Below are 25360 nucleotides of genomic sequence, written 5' to 3' on the forward strand. Positions count from 1 at the left end.
AATTGCACACAGCTTTAAAGAATATAAGACTGCGTATTTGGTATCAGCTTCTCCTTCAGCACAACAAACTAAAATGTCAGACAAGAATATTCTACTTCCATTTTATTATTCACAATTCTTTTTTTTTCCAACAAATAAACAAAGGAACAGACTCGGTCCACATATGCAGGAACAGAATATTGTCCATTCTGATCACCAAATTACAGATGTTCATCTACATTCAGAACAATGCAGCAGACAGAAAACCACTGAACATGTGTGATTTTGTGTGTATGTGTATGTATACGTATACAAATAGCATCTGTTGGCACAGAGCAATGGTTGATGAGAGCTTCAGTGTCTCAGCTGGCCTTCTTACATTAATTACAGCATAATAAAGGTAAAAATAAATCCTCCCTTTGGGATGAGTTACAAATAACCAAGTTTCAATAGACCTTCCTCTAATAATGGTGAAAATATCACCATTACAACTAGTCACATTTCTAGTCTCATCCATGTGATACTGAGATGATCCAGTCCAGTGAGAGTCAGATAAGAGAGTCCAGAAAACAAAAAAAGTGAACAATTATTCACTCATTTCCTCCGCCGACTGTCTGGAGATCTGCTTCTCGACTTCCTGCTTGCACTGTTGATGGAAAACAGAGATGTAGGTCAATATTAGTAATAGCAACGGTTGAAAATTATAGTATGTGCTGAAATACATAGATCTGTTCAGAACTGACCGTCGAGAGGGTGGAGAATGTGCAGGTCTTCTTTGCCTCGCTGGAGGGGAGTAACTGAGTGACCTAGAGTCTCTCAGTGAGTCTGCTGGTACTCTTTTGGGCCGTGGAGGACTGCATGGTTAAAAAATATATATATTTAGACAGTGATTTAGAGTAAAGCAGCAAAATGGGACGTGAATGTTTATTTTGCCAATTTATGTCTCTAATGTGACTTATTTCAGTGTACAAAGGGATACTGAATTGGGGGACTTTTTTTTCTTTTTTTCAGAGATAATGCCACACAGATGCATAGATGGGTTCATGTGGATCAGCATGTACTGTGAACAGAGACACTGAAAACAGTATCATGAGCTGCTTGCATGTAAATGAGCACAGTACTGGGCTTCACTTTGAAACATGCAGTACATATAATTCTTTAAATCGCAGCCTTTGTGATTTGATAATGGCACTAAGCTCAGTTATCAATTAATCGTGCAGCCCTACTATAACAGTAGCTTAAAACATTTCCCTGTTGGATCATGCTCATAAACTGAGAAAGTAAATAGTCAACTTTGATTCCCTGTTGACTTGAGGTGGAAAATCCATGATTCCATTAGTAGAGGAATAAATCAACAATTAATAAAACAGGCAAAATATTCTACCTTTTCTTCTCTTCTTGCTCACTTTCTGATGAGGATGATGATGACGACGAAGAAGCTTTGCTTTTCGCTGTCTTGCCAGCATCTCTATTTGCACTTGGTTTGACGCCCCTGTAAAAACAAACATTAAAATGAAGTTCCATCTATTAAACTGAGCTACATAAATGCTAAATGACTAGGCACTTACCCTTTTCCTTTCTCTGTTTCAGTGTCTGAGCTGTCTGATGAGGATGATGATGATGAGGACGATGAGGACGAAGATGATGATGAGGAAGATGATGAAGAACTTGAGCTGCTTCTCTGCTTCTTCTGCTGTTGGCCAGAGCTCTCCTTCTCTGGTTTCCCGTTCACTGCAGTCTTTCCTTTCATTGATGGCTCGTGGTGCCGCTCATGGACAGATGACGGGGTCTGGCCTCTTAATTGGTCACCTGGTGGATCCCTGTTTTGTGATTGGTTGGTCGTTGGTGATCTAGAACGGGCAGGAAGTTCACGGGAGTGAGAGCGATGATGTAATTGATTAGAAGGGAGACGAGTCTCACGAGGAGGGGAGGGAGATGGATGTTTGGAGTTCCTTTCTGGTTGCTTATTTCTTGTCTGTTCATCAATTTCCCTTGATCTCTTTTTATCTGCATCGATTGACTTTAACCCCTTCATCTGTCTTTGAGGAGAGGGTGAGGATGAAGAGGTCGAACTGGAGGATGAGGATGATGACGAGCGGCGTGGAGGAGTGGGATCTTTGGGTGGTGCCCTCCTTCTTTGTTCTTGCTCTCGTTCTCTCTCTTTCTCCTGTTCACGCTGTCTCTCTCGCTCTCGATTCCTTCTCTCCTGCTCTCTCCCCCTTTCTCTTTCTCTTTCTCTTGACAGTGAACGACTATTTCTGCGCCGACGTACTGGAGAGGGTGAACGACGAAACCTAGGTGTAGAGAGAACATTTGTTATATTAAAATTAATTTAAAACTCTGCTAATTACAAGTTAACACTGCAGCTCAAAAACTCCTAATAGATTCATCTAAATAATAATAATTACATTTTATATCGGTATTTCTTTTTGAAAGACATTCATTCTTTGTGACAGTAAATATTTATTGTTTCAAAATATTTTTATTTCAAGTAAATGCTGTTCTTTTTAACTTTCTATTTAACGAAGACTTCTAAAAAACGTACCACATGTGGCAAAAATGATTGAGCACCAAATCATCATATTAGAATGATTTCTGAAGGATCATGTGACACTGAAGACTTAAGTAATGATGCTGAAAATTAAGCTGTCATCACAGGAATAAATGATTTCCCTCTATCAAAACAATTGCACAGAACAAACCTGTCTGAGTGCCAGAATTACACGGAAATGCTTGAGTTGATGCATTAACTTGCCCTAAATAGTGTATTCATAAGATTCTATAAATCTGAATCAGTTTCAGGGATATCTGTAAGAAGGGATTTTGTTCATTTCAACTGCTTCTCAAGCTACCAAGAGGTCAAATACACAGTATTAAAACTACATGCATGTAAAAAGTTTCATGTCCCTTAGGGCAGTGAGGTTGCTTTCCCTACACTTTATTATTTGTGTTCAATAAACCTAGATTTGCCTCACTGGGATTGTAGTGGAAGGATTAGAATTTCTCCTGGTAAAATGTGAAGCTGGTAATCTGACTAACCTGTAGGGAGGACTTTGTCTTCGAGGACTCCTGGATCTGCTGCTCCTCATTCTCCTCTCCCTGGAACGCTCTCGTTCTCTGTCTCCTGGCCTTGCTCTAAATCGGTCCCTTTCTCGTTCTCGGAGACGTTCTCGGCTGCGGTCCCTTCTGAAAGGCGATGAGATTCGTGGAGGTGACGGTCTTCTCGCTCCTCGTCTCGGACTGGGGGAACGCGAACGTTGTGGGTCCTGGTACTGTCGAGGTGGGGTGCGTTTCGGTGAAGGCCGAGCTACTGTCGGTTTCACCTGTGACACGGTGTTCCTTTCTTTTCCCCTCTGAGACAAAGGCGACACGTCTTTCTTTCGGTCACCCTGTCGATCTCTTCCTCTGCCAGGAGAGGGGCGTGACGACTCTCGTTCCATCTCTGACGGGGTGTATCGCTCGCCTCCACGATCTCTGATCTGAGATTTAGGTTCTTCTGAAGGCGTGTACCTGTCTCGGCCTCTCTGAGGGGGTGAAGGAGGCGGACTGGAACTCTCGGTGGGAGTGTACCTTTCTTTTCCACGGTCTCTGGTTCCTGTGGAGGGAGACGAGGAGTTTCCAGCTCTCCGGTCTCTCACTACGTCTTGTTGTCTCTTATCAACGTTGTCCCTTTTTCTCTGGGGCTCAGGAGGTGAGGTCTGTCTTTGTGTGGCAGGGTACACCTTCTTGCCTTCATCACTCTCCCCATCCCGTCCTCGATTCTCCTTCTCTCTACGTGCAATAGCCAGAGCGATGACAGCGTTAGGAACCAACTTACTGGCTGTGCTGCTGTCTTTTGAACTTTTCTTTTTTTCATCATCCGAGGATGATGACGATGACGATGAGGAGGAGGATGAGGAGGATGATGATGAGGAGCTGTCACTATCACTCTCGCTGCTGCTGCTGCTGCCACTACTGCTGCTGCTGCTGCTACTGCTACTTGCAGCTTTGTCTTTCTTCCCAGGCTTTTCCTTTGGAGTCTGTTTCTCCTTCTTTTGGTCTTGAGGACTCCTCTCCTGTCTCTTGTCCTCTTCAATTTTCCTGTCTTTCTTGCCCACCTCTTGCTCTGGCTCACTTCCTCTGGCACCTCGTCTGTCCTCAGGTTGACAGCTAAAAGAGGACTTTCTGTCTGATCGGGACACCTCTTGGCTTCTGGTGCGGTTTCTCTCCTTTTCTCTGTCGCTCTCTCTGGCTTTTCTCAGAGCCTCTTCCTTCATCTCCTCCTCTCGTCTTCTTTCTTTGTCTCTCTGTTCTTCTCGCTCCTTCTCCAGTTCACGATCTCGTTCTTTTTGCCCTCCATTGGCGTAAGGTGAACGTTTAGCAGGAGACAGGGAGTCACTAGATCGGTTTCGGTCTCGTTCCTTCCCTTTATCACTCTCCCGTCCTTGGTCATCCTTTCTACTAGACAGGATTGTTTCTCGATCGCTATTCCTCTGTCTGTCTCTTGCTCTTTCCCCATGGTTCTCCATTTCTCTGTCCCTCAGGGAAGCTTCTTTCTCTCCACTGTGTCCTCTTCTCGTTCTATCTATACGTGGAGGAGACGGGGATGAGGATGAGTCATGTTTTCTTTGACCTTTGTTCTTTCTCCCATCGTCCCCTTGGTTCTTGTCTCTCTGCAGCTTAGGAGTCGGAGAGCGAGACGAAGAGTCACGCCTTTTCCGCTGAGAGGGTTTTTGTCTCTCTTCACTCCGTTGTCTTCGGTCTCGCTGCTGCTTACGTGGTGGAGATGGTGAAGAGGAGTTGTGTCTTGTCTGAAGGGGTTTCACCCGCTCTTCACTCCGTGGTCGTCTATCCCGCCTCTGCTTTGGTGGAGGAGATGGCGATGGAGAGTTGTGTTGCTTTCTCTGAGGCTTTTCTTGCACTTGTTCTCTCTCAAGTTTTTGGCCTTTGTCTCTTCTGTTGTGCTCAGGTGTTCTTGAGCGTCTTGGTGATCTCTAGAATTGAGGAAGACAAAGAATAAGAGCAATGCAAAACCCAATATTTTTTTAAATAAACTAGTTAGAGGTTTGCCTGAACAACTGCTTGACTAATCTGGCTCAAGGAAGGCCTAAATAATTAGGTCAGTCATCAAACATTTGCATGACAGGTTCTTGCATTAAATGCAAGAGTCTCTAGATACATTTTTAAATGTTGGGCTATTTTTAACTTGACAAACTATTTTAAAACAATGCTTATGGCGAAGTGCTCCAAAAAAACGATGTGAGATGAGACAATGGCACCAACTGAATGTGTTTGGCTGTAATTGAACATGGACATTATGTGTAATAAAAGAATAAAATGTATACACACATATAAATTATAAATAAAATAAATTAATTAATAATATATAAATAAGTTTGAGGTAAGGTAACAGGAAAGACCATATCTAAGAATTGAACTAGTCAAATTCACTAATCAAGTGAAAGGAATAAATCAAATTAAACAAATACTGTGTGCATAAGCTTCTAAGACTTCCAAAAGAACAAATTAATCACCTCTCTGACTTCCATCCTCTTTGGACTTTCCTCAATACGGCCACGTCGCCTCCTGTCAGGGGATCTTCCTTTCCTCCCCTCATCTGGACGAGAATCTGATTTATTCTGCTGCTTCCCTCTTTGAGGGGATTGGCTGAAAACAAAGAGCATGCACATATATTAACTCAAACTTGAATTTTCACTAATTAAGACCATTTTGATAAACTAGACCATCTGAAACGCTGCGCACGCATTCATACATTTGCCATTTAATTTAAACCTATTTCAAAATAAATCTATTTAAAGGCAAACCATGTCATTTTTCACCACTAGAGGTTGTTTATTCAAAACAAAGGCGTAGCTTGATGACACCTTGATTTCGCGAAATCATGGGAGTTGTTGTCTTCACCTCTACAGCCGGTGGAGAATACGACAGGACTTGGGCAGAAATCATATTCATGGATGACTGGTAATGTATAAAAGATTTATTAACGTTACGAAAGCAGTTGGGAGTGGAACGAGGCCGCTGGAGCAATTGCTAATGAGAGACAAGCACGACACACAGCTCAAGAGCAGTGGAGCTTTTATTATGCTGCAGACCACTTCCGCTTCTTCCGGTCATGCGTATGTGGGGTAACGCAGCACTGTTTTATCATATGTGACCCCGCCTGTGAAACCCCGGCTAAAGTCGCAGAATCGAATTATGAGTTAACGAGCGTCAAAGTAGTCATAGCCATAAAAATGACAAAAATAGTCCATGTGTGTTTATTGCTGTAAATGATAGATTGTACCAATGGTTTTGAGATGCAATACTTACATTTTCATTTATAACATGATAAATACTGAAATTAATGATTTTATTGACACTACGTTATACTTTTGCGTAAAAAAAACAAAACAAAAAAAAACGGACGTGGGCTTCCTAAACATTGATTTCGATCATCTCTGGGTTTATTTAGCGCAAACAACACTGCTGATTCGTATATCATTCGGTTCAGGAACTTCTTTTCTGTGTCTTTTCTATTAGAAAGAGTAAAAACAGACTTTAATATCAATCCGCGAGCGCCGGTAGTCAGGTCAACACAATGAAAAAAAAGGAGAGAGATTTAAGCCGGGTTTAGATGTCTGTGGTGATTTTTTCTTGTCATAGCCAATATTTTAAGAACTGCTTATTTGTTTTGTAGCTTAGTATTCTGCCAATAATATTAAACTTATTTTAAGGACATTTTTGGCCTGCTTTACGTTAATGCGTTGTTTTGACATCTGACATGGGCTTCGCCGGCGACACTGAAGTATGAGCAGGAACGGAAAATAGCTGCTTGCTTGATATTAATCTTGGTGGAATTGCCCCAAATTATGATTTAACCGGTTTTATTGTGGATTATTTTCTGGAGGATGATTGTGATGATGAACAGGACACGTTCTTTGACGAAACTGACGAGGAATTTGACGGTAAGTTTTTTTATTTTTATTTTTTTATGCTAAATATGTAAATGTATAGGCTACTGTCAGTGTCCAGCCAATGTAATGCTAACACATATCTGTGATGCAAAGATAGTGGATTTAAATGTTTATTACATTTGTTGATTGGGATTGAGTCAGTTTAAATTAATTACGTTTATGGCATGATGTTTATTTGTTTCATTACACTCTGAATATAAGTCTGCTTACCACCTATAGGCTGTTTCTTGTTCCTATGCCCTCCCCTCAATTAATCAGATCCAGTCTGACTAAACTGAAAAAATAGTTTCTGATATTTTCATATAAAATGCTTCATTATCCATTTTAAATGTGGAATTAAACCCACTTCCCATTCTTGCATGTTACGCAATCATGTTTTTAGGTATCTTGCTTTGAATTGGAAAAAAAAATGTCTTTGCTTTTTCAGGAAGTGACCAACATGATGAGGAGGACAAGCCAGTTTTGGTGATTGAACCCCAAGCTATTTGTCTGGCGAACATGAAGAGGGAACACCAGCAAGAAGAATTTGCTTCGAATGCTGGAAGTCCAGATGTGAAACTGAAAGTCAGTTTCTCTTGCAACTGCAAGTATTTCAATGGGGAAAAGTGTTCTTTATTTTTCAGGGAGGGAGAGTTGCTGTCACTCAGGATTTTATTTTGCATCTAGACAATTTTAGAATGTGTACAAAGTTTGAGACTGACCTGTTGAAGGGATAGTTAACCCAAAAATGATTTACTCATACTCACCCTCATGTTATTCCAATCCTGTATGAGTTTCTTTCTTCTGCTGAACACAAAATAAGATATTTTAAAGAATGTTGGTAACCAGACAGTTGACGGCACCAATGGAAGTCAATGGGTGCCGTCAACTGTCTGGTTACTAACATTCTTTAAAATATCTTATTTTGTGTTAAACAGAAGCAAGAAACTTATACAGGTTTGGAACAACATCAGGGTGAGTAAATGATGACAGAATTGTAGTTTTTGGGTGAACTATCCCTTGAAATTGTATTTATTTATTTATTACTCCAGATTTACTCAATGTTACACCGTGGGCCAGTAAGAGAATGATAATTTCAGAGAATGAGAAATGTTATGTTATTTAATTGATATATTATTGACATTTCACTGATATTACATTTTACTAATAAAGTTATACAAATCATTCCACTGAATAGACATGGTAATTGTTGCTACGATCAAGCTCTTGTGGTTCCCCCATTCGTTTCAATGTGTTTATGCTTTTAGCTTTTTGGACATGCACATCATAATAAATAGACCTGTTTTACAAAACTTGAAGAATTTTTCCACTGATGTGTCATATATCACTAAAAAGGGGAGAATCTCAGCTTTAATGTGTTATAAGGAACATATGCAGGATAACTATGGATCAAATGTGTTGCAGTTTTAACAAATAACTTATTTTTAAATTGGAATTTCTCAAAAATATGATTTTCTGAGCCCGAATTTGAGCAAATCTTTGACATGGCCTTACTCAGTCAATATTAAAGATATCAAGGTTATATTTTCACAGAATGTTCTTTACATTGTGTAGGATGATTTTATGTAGAAAACATTGAATCACAAAAAAATGACTTTAGCTGGGTTTTCACAGGCAGGGTCACATATTAGATGCATTTGAGTGTGATCAAAGTTGTTATAATGCTACTCTGTGCGTTCGCTCTGCGGCTACTATATGAGACACTTGTTGCACAATGCAGTGAGCTAGATCGATATCAGGCATGGTAAAAAAAATGATACTCGCGGTAAATCAAGAACACGAGATTTAAACAAAAAGACTAACTGTGTTGAGCTGAATAAAGATTAGTTTACTGTCGATGAATGCATCCAAACAGTTGCTCACCTGTCTAATAAAACATAATATATATTAATATAATATATTAAAGCATTTTGCAAATGCTATAAGAAAAAGATAAAAGGCAACTCAATGTAAAGAGTTATCCCTTAGTACACACTATAAAATGACAATAGTCATGGCACAAGGCCTTATTTAGTGTCATGTTACCTGCGAGCTGGGCTGGAAGATGCACTCTGTTGTTTTCGGCTCTTATTGGGAGGAGCCTCATTGTCACTCCTTTTTCTCTTTCTTTTGGAGGTTTCCCTTTCATCTGACGAACTGTTGCAAGTTACATTATAACAATTAAAGGTGAATAAAGAACGTGTTATCTGTTCACATGTAACTTAAAACAATGAGGAAAAAAACCTACCTCTCAGTGTCACTCTTCACTGACCCCTCCCTAAAAGCAAAGATTTTTGTTATTTGAGCAATTAAAAACAAAAAACAAATTGTACACGTCTACACCGGACGCGATTTTCAGTTTACAAATGAAAAATATAATTCCCACATTCAAATATTTAATTTGAAATGGTTCATATATTTCATACTGACTCAATTAAATAGATTTCATAAAATAAATTTAGGTGTATTAATTTTACCCAATTTCTTCTTGCCTAGAGGGCAACATAAGAATAATTAACAGCATATTGTTATGTAAGGGAACAAAATTAAAAGCATTAAATGAAACCTTTTCTTTTTCTTCCTCTTGTCCTTTTTCTTCTCTCGCCGAGGGGAAGTTGAGGGGCTCTCAGAGCTAAGAGTGAAAATGTATTCATAATTATTCTCTTTAAACTTATGTTAAGCATTCCAAATTCCTCCTTCATTCTCCAGTTTACCTTTCTCTGCCTTTGTTTTTCTTTTTCTTCTTCTTCCGGCTCTTTTTTCGCTCAGTAGATGAATCTGAATCATCAGACTCAACAATCCTGAAAGAAAATGTTGAGAAACAGACAGAACAGTAAGTACTTAGATATGGTATAACACAACGGCTTTGACTTCTGAAAGTTACAGTACGTCTTCATAGTACATCAAGCTCTTTTATCTCAAAAGATAAAGTACTCACTGGTACTTCTGCTGCTGTTTCTCTCTTTCCAGCCTCTCCTGCTCCCTCTTTTCCTTCTCTCGCTCCTTCCGGTCAGGATGAAAGGATGAGCCGTCAACGTAGTCAGAGCTGATACCGAACGCTTCTCTCAGACGGTCATTCTTTTGCTGGTTAGCAGCTGCCAGAGCATGAGTCTCAGTCACACTGTTAAAGAGTGCAAAATATGAATAAAAATAAATAAAAATAAAAACTAGTAGCGAGTACCAGTGCACAGAAAAAGGCCATCATAAAAAAACTAAGTGTCAGTTTGAATGGTCTGAAGTAATACTCACACTGGCTTCTCTGTTGGAAGAGGTGCCGGTTCTTCTCTTTCTTGCAGCATCAAACGAAAGGTGTTGACTTTCTCTTCAATCTCCTCGGCAGAGTACCTGCCACACAAGAAGAACTGGTCAGAGGTCACTCTTAAGATCTCTTTGCTCTTTAAAAATGATAATAACAATCCCTTGTGCTCACCAAGGATGCATTTATTTGTTAAAAAAAACACAGTAAAAACAGGAATATTGTGAAATATTATTACAATTAAAAACAACTATTCTTATATATTTTAAAATGTAATTTATTCCTGTGATGGCAAAGCTGATTTTTCAGTCAGACGATCCTTCAGAAATCACTCTAATTTGGTGTTTCATACAGAAACGTTTATTGCTTAGATATTTAAACTTTTTTTGTTGTGACTGACATGTTCCTCGATTTCAATTTGATACTGAGAGTTCAGAAGCCACTGGGAGGAAATACATAGGCTACATTATGTGCAGACCATTAACACAAAATCGTATGAAAAACTCTCTTCAGATTAGGATCTCATCTTACCCCTGCTCCTCCATCATGTCCTGCAGCTCGGCACATTTCACCTCCAGCTGTCTCTTCCTCTGGTGCTCTAGGATTTCAGCATTAGGTTGTCTGTTCAGCTGGCTCTCCAGTCTCTCTCTGTCTTTCTCATCCCGCTCTCCTCCGCGCTCATCCCTGTTCCTCTTCACGCGTACGCTGGAGAGATTCCGCTGAACGTAGCCGTTCGTGCCACTGCCTCGCGGCGTGGTCAACCCGATACCATTATACATCTCTGCTCTGAGAGTTCAGAAAGAAAATGAGAACTTGTCAGTGAACTAAAAAAAACTTTCCTTATCGCATTTTTAGTTTTTAATTTGCCTTGAATAAAAAGCATTTGATACATGAATAATGTACATAAATGAGTGCGGCTGGGAGACATTATGGCGCCTTCTGCATTTGTGGAAGCCATTACACAAATTATACATATGCTTTAACCATGAAAATAATGTGATTGATCTTGATTTTTTTAGGAGTAGCACAACTTAAGCATGCAAATAGTTAATAGAGAAGGAACTAAAGTTTTTGTGTGCAACTAAAACAATGCAACAAAAACAAATTAAACAGAAATGAAAAAGGAACAAACTAAGGGGCTGCCTTGATATTGCAAAAAATGCAAGTCTTGAGTGGATTTATCAATTTAACCCTCAGAGACCCTAACAGACCTGCAATGGTTGTATGAAGCAATTGAATAATACCACAACAGTAGCAGACACTCTGAAATGCATCACAAAAACCGTTTTGGAGGGGGGAAGTTGCAAACTTTGCATATAATACAGCTCGCTATACTCAGCTGACACAATTCTAGGAACAAATGTATCTATTTACAAAGTAAGTTTTGACATGTAACACCTTTTATTTTTATTTCTATGTATCTACTCACTGGACATTTTTTTACATATATAAATGAGACCATTTTTCCAGCAAAAATAATGATGGGTATTAGGGTTAAAAAATAATCTATTGTTTACACACAATGGAACCTATGAATGGTACAAATTATTCCTTTTTTCAGCTCTTTTCTAAGCTGTTTTGTCAGTATTTTATATACAATTATTTACATTGTCAAATAGTGAATATTTTTTTACTTTTCACGACTGTATTCTTACTGGTTGATATAGAGTATTATTTTTTTATTCATTTGTGTGCCGAATTGTGTTGCGAGATAACTTAGCATACAAGTTTTATTTTTGTTTGTTTGTTTTTTACAACTAATGGCTTTCTACAGACATAAAAAATGTATATCAATGCTTGTGTCTCTGGGGGGTTAATGTGCTGCGATTCACTAAGCACATTAGTCCAGAAATAGAAAGATTCAGCACTTTGTCTAAGACATGGCCGGGGGGGAAAACATCTGAATTACTCGCCAGCTCATGAAACCACACGATTATGGAAGTAAAGCAGTATGTTTCAATATATAAGCAAGGCAACCAAAGAGTTATTTCTAGGTCATTTACAGAGACTTGTGCTGTGGCGTGTTCTACACAATTGATCAAATATGTTGAAACGTGCTCAAAGTTATGACAATGAATCACAATAAACCTCCCAAGAGGGCATTAAAGTCGTGTTAAACGCTCCAAATATCCCATATTATGCCCTACATGCTGTCTAGGAAGGCTTCTCACTGTATTTTAACAGATACACTGTATCGCGAGCATTAGATGAAGAACAGTCTTAAACCAGCAGCAGGCCGAGGCCTCCTGTACTGCTAATACTTCCTTCACGCCACTGTCCGCCGATTCACTTTCACTTGTACTGTTAATGTTATACATACTAAATACCACCAGTGTTTACATGTATAACAGAATTTGGGTTGTTTTAGCGCGCTAACTGTGTCTTTGGGCTAACAGGACCACTCTACACCACAGCATGCTAACTGGCCATTAAGCGTCTGTTGCGTGTGCGCTACGTACCTCTGTGATTCCGCTCAGGGAGAGAACAAAAGTAGAACCTTTACAGGCCAAAGACCGAACAAATGTGGCACTGCTAGCGGATTCCCAGCGATTCTATATCAGATAATCCTTGTAAAAATAAAAACGATGTACGCAACGTTGGCTAGAATGAACAGGTAACGCTCATTTGGACGTCATCGTGTCGACCTCGCGAGAAAATTCGGGGAATGACTGTGAACCACATTTCCCACAATTCCATTCACGCACTGTACGCTTCTTCTTTTGATGTTTTGTGGTGGTTGGCAAACCAGCTTAAGGTGCATATTCCGCCACCTACTGGGCTGGAGTGTGAGGCAACGACATCTATCCTGCATTTATCATCATATAAAAAAGTATGGGGCTACTACAAACACTACGGGTTCAATTGTCTATTTTATAAATATCAGAGTATTCAGTTCCTATACTCTCACTTGTATTGTTCGTTCTTGCAGGAAATCCATAATAACCCAGTTATATAATCTCCCCTTGATGCCCATTCATCTAATTTAATTAGCAGTCCTTCCTTCCACAACATGTCATATGCTTTCTCATTGTCAAAAATATTCCTTTTACCGCTTCTATATTCACATGAGCTTTCCTTATTTCATTCTCCAAGCTTACAACTGTATCTAGTGTACTACGTCCCTTTCTGAACACACTCTGATATGGATGTATCTAATTTCTGGTCTCCAAATAAAATAATACTTGAGACATAACCATTATTTCCATTACTTTGCATATATTTGATGTCAAAACAATAGGCCTATAATTTGTCGGAATTGAGTGGTCTTTCCCGGCTTTGCAATACGTACTACCACTCCTTGTTTCCATGAAGACGGGAGTTTTCCTGGTTCCCAAACTTCATTGTAAAGCTTTAAGATTATATTTCATGCATTTTCTGATAAATGCTTGATTATCGTAACACACTTCATCCTTCTTCACTCGCTGTGACAATGCAAGTGTGTTTTTGATTCTTCAAAGAAAGATTTTTATTTTATTTTATGTTTTTGAAAGAAGTCTCTGCAAGGCTGTATTTATTTGATCAAAATACAGTAAATATTGATATTTAATATAATATAAATAATACAGTGTGCACCTGGCTTAATTAACTTTGGTTGTAATTGAGTAAAAAAACACACAGAGTAAGCCTCACACAATATGAGTTTTATTATTTAAGTATTGTTTCGTGGCATTTAGTCCATAGTGTGATAGTTTTGAGACCATCTAGAGTTCTTCAAAACACTGACCATTTACTAGGCTATGTACTGTAATATATTCTGTATATAGTTTGTAAAAAGCAGTATGTCAAATGAGTAAGATATCAGAATACACAGTATTCAAGAAACAATATAGGCAAACAATACCAAGATTACGCAGCGCATCTGCTTAGATTCTAAAGTAAGGAACCATTGGACACTGATGACTAATTCATTGATAGCTCAAATATTTTTTTACTAAATACACAGTCACAAAATACTACACAAATAATATGAATATTATCATTAGAATGTAAGAACCAAAATACAAAATATCATAATTGAATATATAACAGCTAACAAAGCACATATTCCAGCTGCTGAACTCTGGACACAACTACAGTCTCTGTCTCTTCTGGGAATCTCAGGTGTGTGAGTTGAAAGGTTAACATCACATTTCATCCAGTCAGTAGCAATGGACTTCGGGAAAGCAGATTCCTGCTCCAGGCCCCCTCTTTTTAAAATCCAGTAGTTTGAATCTTTAAAGAAGTATGTGTCTCCTGAGGGAATTGTGGATAAAATGGTTTGAGGTTGGTTCGGGAGAAAAAAAAATGCAAATGGAAATCATTATAAATAAAATCTTTTATGATAAAAGACGCATCTTACCATCTAGAAATCCAATGATATCATCAGGGCGAGAGGGCATCCCCCAGATGGATGCCAGTTTAGGGTACCCTTCCTCCAGCTTCCTCTCTGTTCCCGCCTCATCAAACCTCCAGTACTCTCCACCACTGAACAGGTACGTCCTCCCATTGTGCGGCCACAGAAATACTGCCTCCACTCTCTCTATAACCTGTCCTGCAGAAGAGTGTAAACCCCAATCTGAAAGTGGCCGTGGGTACCCAGGGAGGGACATTGTGTTTCTAAATACCCAGTACTGATTACCTGAGAAAAACCAGAATGAAAAAGACTCAAAATAAGGAATACAACAGCCAGTAAAAATCTTGTTTTTCAACCACTATTTCTAATATGTTGCATCTTCTCAATCTTTCTGTTTACACTCAATTTCAGTCAATAGCCCCTATAGTATGAAAATAATAAACTATTGCTTGTACTCACTCACTTGTTTAAATACACGTATTTTTACATTTTGGGTCTATTTATTCATTCTTACCAATAAAGAATACAATATATCCATCTCTTCTCTCATATGCAGCATCAACTCTGGTTGTTTCTGGAGGCAAACCGATCCAGAAGCTGTGGATCAGAGCTGGAGTCAAGGACATTATTGAGCCAGAAGGATGTACCCTCCAGTAGTGTGGACCTGATAAAAAAGAGAATGGTTTGAGGTAGAGGATGAAACAGAAACAGTATTTTCTTTCATTTATAATTTTGACACTGTAAGAAATTGTAGTCTGCCTCGATCCAGATTCCACTCCACGGTATATTTTAGAATGAGCTCATCCCCAAAATGGCTTAATTATCATATAAAGAGGAAAAGTCAAGTTATATTGTTTCTTCACCACTTGAGTTGATCACATCCTGAGCAAATGGTCATCATCAATTGTAGAATGGGAATGGGTGTGGGACACAGAGAACCATCTCAGACAATGGGGTGTCTCAACCTCATTAACATACTGACCACAGCATTTACATTAAGAGTGGTAAAACAGGATAAAAGGTTTGAGATTTGGATGTTCTGGGTTCATTTTGACGTCGGTGAACCCAAGGTGCTTTATGTACATTGCCACTGATATGCTGCAATAAACTTCATCTTTGAGATCTTCAACGTCCTCATAATTTTTTCTTACAATACCTTTCTTTCAATTATTTTCAGGAATATGTTGAGGATACCCCAAAGGGAAGTCCCTCTGATACTTTTACACAGTCTACAAATGTTCAAAAGTGTTGTTTTTTAAAAGAAATGAACACTTAAATTCAGCAAGGACACACAAAATTGATCAAGTGACCGTAAAAACATTCATATTCATTTAGTTTACATTGTAATAATATTTCTCAATATTACTGTTTTTACTGTAGTTTCCATCAAATAAAAGCACAAGCATTCAAAAGCATTAAAAATCTTACTGACGCCAAAGATTTGAATGGTATAATTCAAACATCATACCTCTAAAAAAGAAAACCTCTGCTCTGATATTAGCGATTGCATCATAACCTCCCAGACAGCGATCGGCAGAGGCCGCTGGGCTAAAAAAGAGAAAAGCATTAAGAAAAATATAGCAATCACTGTCAAACCTTTCATGATCACAGTGTTACTCACTGATAGGGAGGATGTGGAGGAGCAGGGGTCGAGAAACAGGGCAGAATAGTTGTGGGTGCAGAAACAGATGGAGAAGGTTTCAAATCTGGCCTTTTTCCTGTATATTAAACACAGTTGTGAGAAATGAACAGATGAATTTATTTATTTATTCACATATTAGGGAGTACCATAGAGTGCCTGTATTCTCAGTCTGTCATCAAGGGGTAAGGTGTAGCTGTGCATGTCTCCCACAGGGCCATAGTAATAAGGCTTCATGATGGAATCATTGGAGGAGGAGTGAAACAGGCCTAAAGCATGACCAAACTCATGCACTGCAACTGTGAATAAATCTGTATTGCTGCTCCTATCTGTGGAAGAAAACATAAAACTTTGAAGCACTTCTGACCCATCTTCTCTTCTTTTAATCTATCTATTGATATCTGTGAATAATGAGATTGGATACACAAATATGTCTAGCATTTGATGTACCTCCATAGCTCCAGCTCTCTCCATCATCAAAGTGTGTGTCACCAGCAAGATCTTCCTTTCCTGGGAAGAATGCATGTGCCAGTGTGCCTCCCTTGCCATCAAAAGGATATCCATCCTCATGGTAGCCACTGGCGAAGGTGACTTTGATGTCTGTCTGTGGTGATGGGTCATATGGAGAAGGGTGAATCCCATGGAAATGCAGATGGGTGACATCACTCCATGCTCGGAGGGCATGGGCCAAAATGAGCCTTACCAGCCCTGGATGTAGAGTGGGAGACATGGAGGGAGAGGGAAAATCTTGCACGCTAGGGAAAAGAAGGGTGACATGTAAGATTAATATTCTGGTTACATATTACATTAGAAAAAGGATACATTGAAAAATATATCCTGTATATGGTAAAGAAACAGCAACAATATGCTGGCCAGGAATACTGTGTTTTTAAAATTACTGGATGGCATATTAGTGCCTGTATATTTTACAATTCATGACCACATATTTTATAAAGTGGTATAATGTTAATATAAGTAACAGTCTATTTGTACTAAAATCTGCTTGTTCATTGGGTTGATCATAATTGGCCCATCCATAAAACATGGCCAGTACTCATAAAGACGGTGCAGAGGGACTAAACATCATTAGGTAACACATATTATACTAAAATAATGCAACAAATATTAACTAAAATGTATCACAAAAACACAAATGTACATTTCTGATAACAAAAAGCGCAAAATGATTTCAATAAAATGTAATCATATGTAATTTCTTGCACAAGGAATGTTATTTCACTGCACATTTCACTATAAATTATACAGTGATTCATAATTTTTACTTGCAAATCTACAGTTTTCACCGTGTATGGTAAGACAACTTACAGTTACGTTATTATTAATATTATTTTGTACAATGTATAGAATATTGCTGGAGACTTAATGGTCATACCTCCAGGTGATGTCAGTCTTGTCCCAGCTCAACCTTGGCAGAGTGTATCTTCTCTTCAGCTTCCCTTTACCTCTTCTCTTTCTTTTCAACAGATCCTCAGAGCTGATGGCGTCCGGGAGAGAGCATCGAGGTCTGCTCATCATTTCTAAAGTGGCCTGATCTAAAGTTCGACAAAAGTGGAATCATCAGAACTATAGTGGCAATGCATGCAGAAAGATCACATGGCAGAGAGAGTTCTGAGGGCTTTACTAGCGCTTCCATCTGAAGAAACCTCAAGTGTGACAGTTAAAAACAGTGAATACGGAGATCATTTGTCACCTAGTTTGCCAGTCTCTTCAATACCAGCAAATCGCTGCATTTTACGGACAGCTTCTTCAATACCCTCCCTGGTTTGAAGTCGAGCAATTAGAGAGTCTGGAGATGGTAAATACCCATACCGTATCAGCCAGTCCTACACACACACACACACACACACACACACACACACACACACACACACACAAACAAATATTATACATTGTTGATGTATAAAATAATAATAAAATCAGTTCTGAAAGCAATAAAACATCCCCAAACTTGAAATTAATGAAGACTGTAGACAGTAAAGTTTACAAAAAAAACAATTAATTTATAATATGTGTATCAGATTTTGTTATGACAGCTTGTGTTGTTTAGCCTATAGTTAGGCTACTTTTTGTAATAGCCTACAGTTACTTTTTTTATTAGATTTTATAGGTAGCCTAAAACCCATAATCGACAGTTTATTTCAAATGTTTTATTTTGTTTTGTTGTAAAAAAAAAATTTAATGTTGAATTTTTATGAACGTGGTAAAAATGGGTAACACTTTACAATAAGGTTCATAGGAGGAGATCCAGCCAGATGATTTTACTCTTCATTTATTATTTGATTGTCTGCTGTTAAGAAATAAAATTTGATTTTATCATCTGACTGGATCTCATTTAAAATGGCTTTGCATGCGAAATTGAGTGAATATGATGGCGGATGGTTTAAGTACCTGCCAACAGTTCTCTGAGAGCCACTCTGAATCGCAGGGCTGTCACCTTTGGAAATTTGCATGGGATGTCCTATGTCATTACCGTATGATGCACCGTTGTTATGAGCAGGTCCTACTGGTCCTTTAAAGGACACTTTACAGGAGTATTTGAAATTGATGACGAATTATTTGAAAAATACTAATTTCACTGCTCTCTGTGCTCAAAACGCAAAAGATTTGACAATCGCTGCTTTCAATTTGGGTTCAGAACCCCGTACAAGTGGGGGATCAGGTCCTAACTGAGAAAATTGGGATTTTTGGGCCCATGGCCACTCGATATGCCGGCCCTCATCCATTGTTGTTGACAACTCCAACCTCTGTACTTGTTTAAATTGAGCCAGGTGTGACTCGATGGATGCATGTGACACAAAATTAAAGGGATAGTTCACTCAAAAATGAAAATTGTGTCATCACTTACACAACCTCGTGTTGTTCTAAACCTGTATGGGTTTCTCTGTTCTGTTGAACACAAAAGAAGATATTTTGAAGAATGTCGGTAACCAAACAGTTGATGGACCCCATTGACTTCCATAGTATTTTTTTGTGTAAGTGATGACACAATTTTCATTTTTGAGTGAACTCTCCCTTTAAACTTGTTCCTTCTCCTGCTTGCTCTACTAACCTTCCCGATTTTTCTTAAATCCCACACGTGAAGTGAAGAACATACTTATTTCACCCAGAATGTGAAATAGTTGTTGCTGCTATAATTGCTGTAATGCATAAAATTCTTTTATTTTCTCTTATAGGGATGCTGAATGATGCATTTTCAGAGAATGTTGATATAATGCTCTCTTTCCAGGAAAATGTATGAAATGATTGAAGTTGTGCGTTTGTTGCGAGTTATGTTTGTCTCTACATATTTTTTATATCTACTCCTATCAGTTCTTATATGAATAGATGCTATCTGGAGACTATTTGAATACCATCTATCCAACCAGACTGATGTTTCAAAATGTGGTTCAAAAACCAAGAAAGAAAGAGATGGCCAAATACCTCAGCTCAAAAGAGAGGAAAAACTGATGATTTATGCATTCATTCGCTTGTGTGTTTGTATCTATGCTAAAGGGTCAAAGGAAATTGTTTATGCTCCTACTAAAATTATTGATCGAAGTGTATGAGGATATTGTTTAAAAATAACCTTGTGTGAGTCAAGGACTCAAGTGGGGGATTGATGAATCAGAAAAAGAAAAAATTATATTTCTTGCTTGTTTTATCATTCGCTTATGTTTTATCATGAATCATTTGAAATGTATGTTTAATGCTTTTCTTTTATTAATCTTTATGCCTCAAATGTAGCTGATTAACTGTGAACTTTTGTACTTGCTGTTTAGATGAGGGCAAAAGTGTATAAGTTTCCGATAGACAGACCACAAATGCTCGAATGTCTCAGAATAAAGTGATACACGAATGTTATCTTAGCTAAACATCTCGTAGTATACGGGCTAACACCTCACAGTGTGAAGACATTAAAACTAGATATGCTTGTATCTTGTGTGTCTGCTTCGATGCAATATACTATAATCAGAGGAACTTGGCTCTGTTCCGATAAGCAACTGTAGGGAGATCAATTTCTGTACAGGTCAGTCTATCTTTGGACTCCTTCGCAACCTGTCTTTTCAAAGAGAGATCTCTCAAACAACTTGTTTATCTTTAGGCAAGAATATTATACTCAGAGTGGTTTGAATTATATTTTACTTAAGAAATATTAGAAGTGATTTTAACTGTTCATTTTATGTTTCATTGTTAAACTTTTAATCCTGATTATGGATGAATTAATTTTACTCTTCATTTATTATTTGATTGTCTGCTGTTAAGAAATTAATTTTGACCTAATCATCTGACTGGATCTCCTCCCTGCATCAATAATGTATTAACTATGAACTAACAATGAGCAATACATTTGTTACAGTATCTATTAACCTATATTAGTTAATACAAATAGCCTACGGCTGTTCATGTTAGTTCACAGTGCATATAATGTTAACAAATACAACCTTCGATTTGAATAATGTATTAGTAAATGTTGAAAATGCTGAAGAAGTAGGCTATTGTCCATTCTTAGTTCATGTTAACTAATCTAATGTTAACTACTGAACCTTATTGTAAAGTGTTAGCTACCTAAAAAATGTCTTCATGAAGGTTTCCCTGAAAATCAATTCCAGGCGACAAATAGGCCTACTGTATTGCCAAAAAACCTCTGACCAACATTGCATAAAATACATTAAAATATATTTTTTTTTATCAAACATAAGCGTTCATATTAATAAACACTTGAAATATTCTTACCACTCCTCGCGCGTACTGATCTGGCATCAGCGCAGGTCGCGCGCTCACAACACTGAGAAGCGCGGCGCCGATTATTGTGAGAACTGCGGTCATGCTCATTCAATATGACATCAACGGGTTGTGCGCACTCTCAAAACGACCACATTAATTGTAAGCATAAAACAACAGCAAATCACGAGTATATGCTCGAGCACAATTAAAACAGCAAATAGAAAAAATTTGAAAAAGACGATCAAGTCACTATTGGATGTAGGCTATTCTTCATTCACACAGTCACGGTTTGTCCTCTGTTTCATATGACTTCCCAAGAGGGTATTTGCTTTGATAAATACATATGTCCTGCACCCCTCTCTCTCTCTCTCTCTTCATCTCAGTAGGAGCATCCGTCTAAATATTTGACCCCATGAATGCTCGTGTGACCCCTGATCACAGGTTGCTAAATAACCTCATGGAACTCAAAATAGGCCATGAAGAAGTGAAAAACATGTTTGAAGAGAAAGGCATATATTATAAAACAGCATATTAGAATGATTTCTGAAAGATCATGGGACACATAAGACTGGAGTAATGATGCTGAACATTCAGCTTTGCCAGCAATAAATGAAATGAAATTTCAAAACATGTTTTTTTAAAAGTTGTATCATTTCTGCAATTATGCTGGGGCGTAAGACCCCCTGGTAAGAGGAAAAAGTACTGTGCATTGTGTTGTGATAAAAATAGACAGGATGTTTATGAGCTGTGGTGCGAGAGAATGAAGAAAGGGAAACATTCATTGCCATATATAAATAAACCAGGCATGTTGTGGATCCTCAAGATGTCTGTTCTCTTAATCATCATCAGGGCTTCCCTTTAACCTATATATATATTCTCAGAGTTGACAAAACATGGAATCACCAGCATCCTGATTCACTGTTTTTTTATTTTTATTACAGTGCAAGCCACACAACATCTCCCCAGCACAAACATCAGTAAAGAAACAAAGACATGCCTTTGTCTAGTTTATGGTTTATGAAACCAAATATACAACGCTAATCTGTATATTATATTACCAGTCTTCTGTAGCCATACTGCAGAAGTGTTTAGCTCTGATTCTCACTGAGCTCCAGCCCCTGGTTGAAGGAGTACTCTGCCTTATGGTGCATTATCAGTGTGTTTTTGGCGAAGTAGAAGCTGTCTGACCGCGTCTCAAAAGGGTGGCTGATCATCTCCTCAACTGAAAAAAACAGAACATAGTTGACATTGTACACTTACACACGCACCACAAGTTCGTGTGGAAATGCATTATATGTTTGTGTGTTCCTCACTGGTGTGTGAATCCAGGTCTGGTAAGCAGTAGATGTGTTCACAGGTGTTTCTGCTGTTTGGGATACAGAAACCGATCTCAAAGTCAAACGTCTTCAGCAGTAGATCCCTGAAGTAATGCCTCTCAATCAGCCGAAATTTGTTCACTGCCTTACCACCCACGGTAAACTCAAGTCTGTTCAGAAGAGAGAGAAACCGCTTTGCAAACAAACTATTTTTATAGTTATTGATTCTGATTAAATGTTTAGATCTATTCTAAAGGCCCGATAGCAATCATATTAAAAATAAGACATACGTGGCTCCAATCTCCCTGAGATTTAGAAATGCTGGACTGAAATGATACTGAATGAAACGGCCTGCATCCAGCTCTATGATATCCTTTATTTCTGTGAAGAAGAAGAGGAAGAGGAAGTAGAAGTTTTATTTACACAGTGCCTTTCCACAAGCTAAAGATTGCTTAACAGGAGAATACACTGATGTACATTCAAAGGTAACAATACACAATAAACACACAACACCAAGTACAATTTATCAAAAATACATTTCAAACAAGTAGATTTTCAGCCAAGACTTGAAAATGAATAGAGAAGAGATATTACGAAGAGAAGGGGGCAGTGGGTTTCACGGCTTGAGAGCAGTAACACAAAATGATCTTCCACCTAAAGTCGACAGTCGAAATCGAGGAATGGAGAAAAGGCCAAGTTCAGATGACCTTAGAGACCCAGTGGGCAGGTATGGGTGTATTAAGTCAGAGAGGAAGAGAGGCACAAGTCCACAGGAGCGTCTTAAAATGAATGCGTGAAGCAAAAACAAGTGAATAATGTGAGCATTGCATCTGGTCAAGGTAAGGTCACTTTTCTACATACTGCAACCTTCTAGTGTGCTTCTTTGGTAAGCCAATAAACAAGGCATTGCACTAATCCAGACGTGAAGTAATTAATGAATGTACCAAGGTTTCTGCATCAGCCAGATTGAGAGAGGAACGGGAAGTGCAATATTGTCCAGGTGATAAAAAGAGCTTTTAACAGTTGCAGCAATATGGGAACCAAAGGACAAAGAAGAGTCAAATAAAACACCAAGATAGCAGACAGAGGATGAGGGTTTAACAAGAACCCCATCTATGTCAAAATACAGATTCATTCTATTCAAATTATATATAAAATGGTCAACTGAAATAAAGCTGAAATAAAATAAAATATAAATATTGGATGAAAAGTTTAAATGAAAATGTAGCCTATATAATAGTATATCAATAATACAATATATAATCATATATTAATAATACTAAGGGTGAAATACAAGACATTTTTGAAATGCTACTGCACATAATGTCCACTAGAGGGCAAATGACACATTTGACACCTCATTGGCATAAACAGTTCAATCACAATCCGAGACATCATACTTTGGCCAAGTTATGTGTCGTTTACAAAAACACACAGCACAACAAAAAATAAGAGAATGCAATGTTGAAAACAAACTAACATACCTGTTGGACAGTGTCGTTTTATGTCCAGAATGACTGATCCACCTTCCAGGTCTCTTATTTTGAAGCGTGAGAAGCTAATATTGTAGACATTGTCTTCTGGGGAACACAGGTAATCTGCACACATAACCAATTACAGTAAAGAAAAGAAAAATATTGTGCATTAAAACAAACAAAAACACAAATAAGCTGCTTTGTTTGCGTCGTCCTCACCGTCTGTGTATCCTGGTAGTCTGAGGACATACTGAGGGGTCACAGGGTCACCTGGCTTCCAGTTCAGCAGCACCTCCTCTTTAGCTGCAAGTCCTTCTCCTGAAATAAACCCATTCCAGTCCTTCACATCCCTCTTATCCCCTCTGCCCTGGATTTCAGCTATTTTCTCCTCATCCTCTTCAGCTTCAGCTTCATCTTCCTCTAGTTCACTGTCCTCGCCTCTCTCAGAGGACAGTTCCTGCTCCATTTCTTCGTCACTCTGTAGTACTTTAACAACCTCACTGTCCATCTACAAATCTTTGACTAATTTTCCTCGAGTGTTTCTGTCAGGTTAACTAACACAGGTTTATCTGTTGTCAGGCACTCTCTGTGATTACCCTCGGCTCTTCTCTCATAAACTGCGTCTCAGTGACTCAAACAGATTAAGGCTATCTCAAACAGCTAATCCAAGCCAATCCTCAATTAAACACGGACACAGCAACTATGGCATCAATGAAAGGACAAAAAGGAATATGAGATGAACAGAAAGAATTGAATGTAGATATGCAGTAGAACTAAGATATGGAGGATAGTGAGTGGATACAGAGAAAGAGATTACCAGGACTGATATGTATTAATAGAGACACAGATAACAGAAAAAGTGGTAATGAAAGTGAGATCTTGATCTCACAGCTAACTCACTACAGTCATGTGAAAAAGAAAGTACACCCTTTTGAATTCTATGGCTTTGTGTATCAGACCATAATAAAAAATCCTCTGGTCGTTAGCAGGTCTTAAAATGAGGTAAATAGAACCTCAGATGAACAACGACACATGGCATATTACACCGCGTCATGGTTTATTTAACAAAAATAAAGCCAAAATGGAAAAGCCATGTGTGACAAACTAAGTACACCCTATGATTTAATTACTTGTAGAAACAACACCTTTAGCAGCAAAAACTTAAAATAATCATTTTCTGTATGACAGTATCAGTCTCTTGCATCATTGTGGAGAAATTTTGGCCAGCTCTTCTTTACGTTGCTTCAGTTCATTGAGGTTTGCGTGCATCTGTTTATGCACAGCTCTCTTAAGGTCCCACCGCAACATGTCAGTCTGGTTGAGGTCTGGCCTTTGACTGGGCCAGTGCAACACTTTGATTCTTTTCTTTTTCAGCCATTCTGTTGTAGATTTGCTGGTGTACTTGGGATCATTGTCCAGTTGCATGACCCAATTTCAGCTAAGCTTTAGCTGTCGGACAGATGACTTCACATTTGACTCTAGAATACTTTGGTATACAGAGGAGTTCATGGTCGACTCAAAGGCCCTGTTTACACCTCTCCTGGTTCCGACTGACCTAATTTATGCAGCCTAATAATCCTTTTACATGAATTGTAGAAATTGATAGTGTTATGTGTATGCCAGGTTAAAGAGATGTGTTTTCAGTCTAGATTTAAACTGACAGAGGTTGTCTGCTTCCTGAACAATGCTAGGAAATCTGTTCCAA

At 38.4% G+C, this 25360-nt stretch overlaps 3 protein-coding genes across 3 annotated transcripts; all 3 read right to left on the reverse strand.

Moving 5' to 3' along the window:
• Positions 1-87: 87 nt before the first annotated feature.
• On the reverse strand, positions 88-12831 carry srrm2 (serine/arginine repetitive matrix 2). Its single transcript, XM_082166989.1, has 14 exons — positions 12627-12831; positions 10699-10953; positions 10161-10256; positions 9850-10032; positions 9626-9712; positions 9478-9543; positions 9160-9189; positions 8958-9068; positions 5493-5625; positions 3019-4952; positions 1548-2273; positions 1364-1471; positions 723-833; positions 88-625 (listed from the first exon to the last, which is right to left on the reverse strand). Exons 2-14 carry the CDS (start codon positions 10944-10946, stop codon positions 574-576), a joined length of 3885 nt encoding a protein of 1294 aa, XP_082023115.1. The 5' UTR covers positions 10947-10953; positions 12627-12831; the 3' UTR covers positions 88-573.
• A 956-nt stretch (positions 12832-13787) lies between these two features.
• On the reverse strand, positions 13788-20908 carry mmp25a (matrix metallopeptidase 25a). The gene is made up of 10 exons (XM_082185944.1): positions 20874-20908; positions 17851-17983; positions 17533-17692; positions 16590-16894; positions 16289-16468; positions 16122-16218; positions 15969-16048; positions 15015-15164; positions 14507-14785; positions 13788-14400 (listed from the first exon to the last, which is right to left on the reverse strand). Exons 1-10 carry the CDS (start codon positions 20898-20900, stop codon positions 14147-14149), a joined length of 1665 nt encoding a protein of 554 aa, XP_082042070.1. The 5' UTR covers positions 20901-20908; the 3' UTR covers positions 13788-14146.
• Positions 20909-21774: 866 nt separating this feature from the next.
• LOC309477121 (protein unc-119 homolog B-B-like) lies at positions 21775-25169 on the reverse strand. Its single transcript, XM_082140281.1, has 5 exons — positions 23875-25169; positions 23665-23778; positions 22471-22561; positions 22178-22350; positions 21775-22086 (listed from the first exon to the last, which is right to left on the reverse strand). The coding sequence occupies exons 1-5, from the start codon at positions 24161-24163 to the stop codon at positions 21953-21955; spliced, it is 801 nt and encodes a 266-aa protein (XP_081996407.1). The 5' UTR covers positions 24164-25169; the 3' UTR covers positions 21775-21952.
• Positions 25170-25360: the final 191 nt, after the last annotated feature.

This window comes from Leuciscus leuciscus (assembly GCF_965113295.1).
Source record: "Leuciscus leuciscus genome assembly, chromosome: 1".
NCBI lineage: Eukaryota > Metazoa > Chordata > Actinopteri > Cypriniformes > Leuciscidae > Leuciscus > Leuciscus leuciscus.

What these genes read in the sequence shown, in the direction of transcription:
- mmp25a (XM_082185944.1), bottom strand. Translation starts at nt 20,900, where the DNA reads ATGCCAGATCAGTACGCGCGAGGAGTG. An exon ending in AAGACTGACATCACCTGGAG is followed by an intron (nt 16,895 to 17,532) that starts GTATGACCATTA and finishes TCTTTTCCCTAG; the next exon opens with CGTGCAAGATTTTCCCTCTC. An exon ending in AGAGAGCTGGAGCTATGGAG is followed by an intron (nt 16,469 to 16,589) that starts GTACATCAAATG and finishes TTTCTTCCACAG; the next exon opens with ATAGGAGCAGCAATACAGAT.
- srrm2 (XM_082166989.1), bottom strand. Translation starts at nt 10,946, where the DNA reads ATGTATAATGGTATCGGGTTGACCACGCCGCGAGGCAGTGGCACGAAC. An exon ending in AAGAGGAAGAAAAAGAAAAG is followed by an intron (nt 9,190 to 9,477) that starts GTTTCATTTAAT and finishes CTTTGCTTTTAG; the next exon opens with GGAGGGGTCAGTGAAGAGTG. An exon ending in AGACAAAGTCCTCCCTACAG is followed by an intron (nt 2,274 to 3,018) that starts GTTAGTCAGATT and finishes CTCTACACCTAG; the next exon opens with GTTTCGTCGTTCACCCTCTC.
- LOC309477121 (XM_082140281.1), bottom strand. Translation starts at nt 24,163, where the DNA reads ATGGACAGTGAGGTTGTTAAAGTACTACAGAGTGACGAAGAAATGGAG. An exon ending in ACTACCAGGATACACAGACG is followed by an intron (nt 23,779 to 23,874) that starts GTGAGGACGACG and finishes TTATGTGTGCAG; the next exon opens with ATTACCTGTGTTCCCCAGAA. An exon ending in AGACCTGGATTCACACACCA is followed by an intron (nt 22,087 to 22,177) that starts GTGAGGAACACA and finishes TGTTTTTTTCAG; the next exon opens with TTGAGGAGATGATCAGCCAC.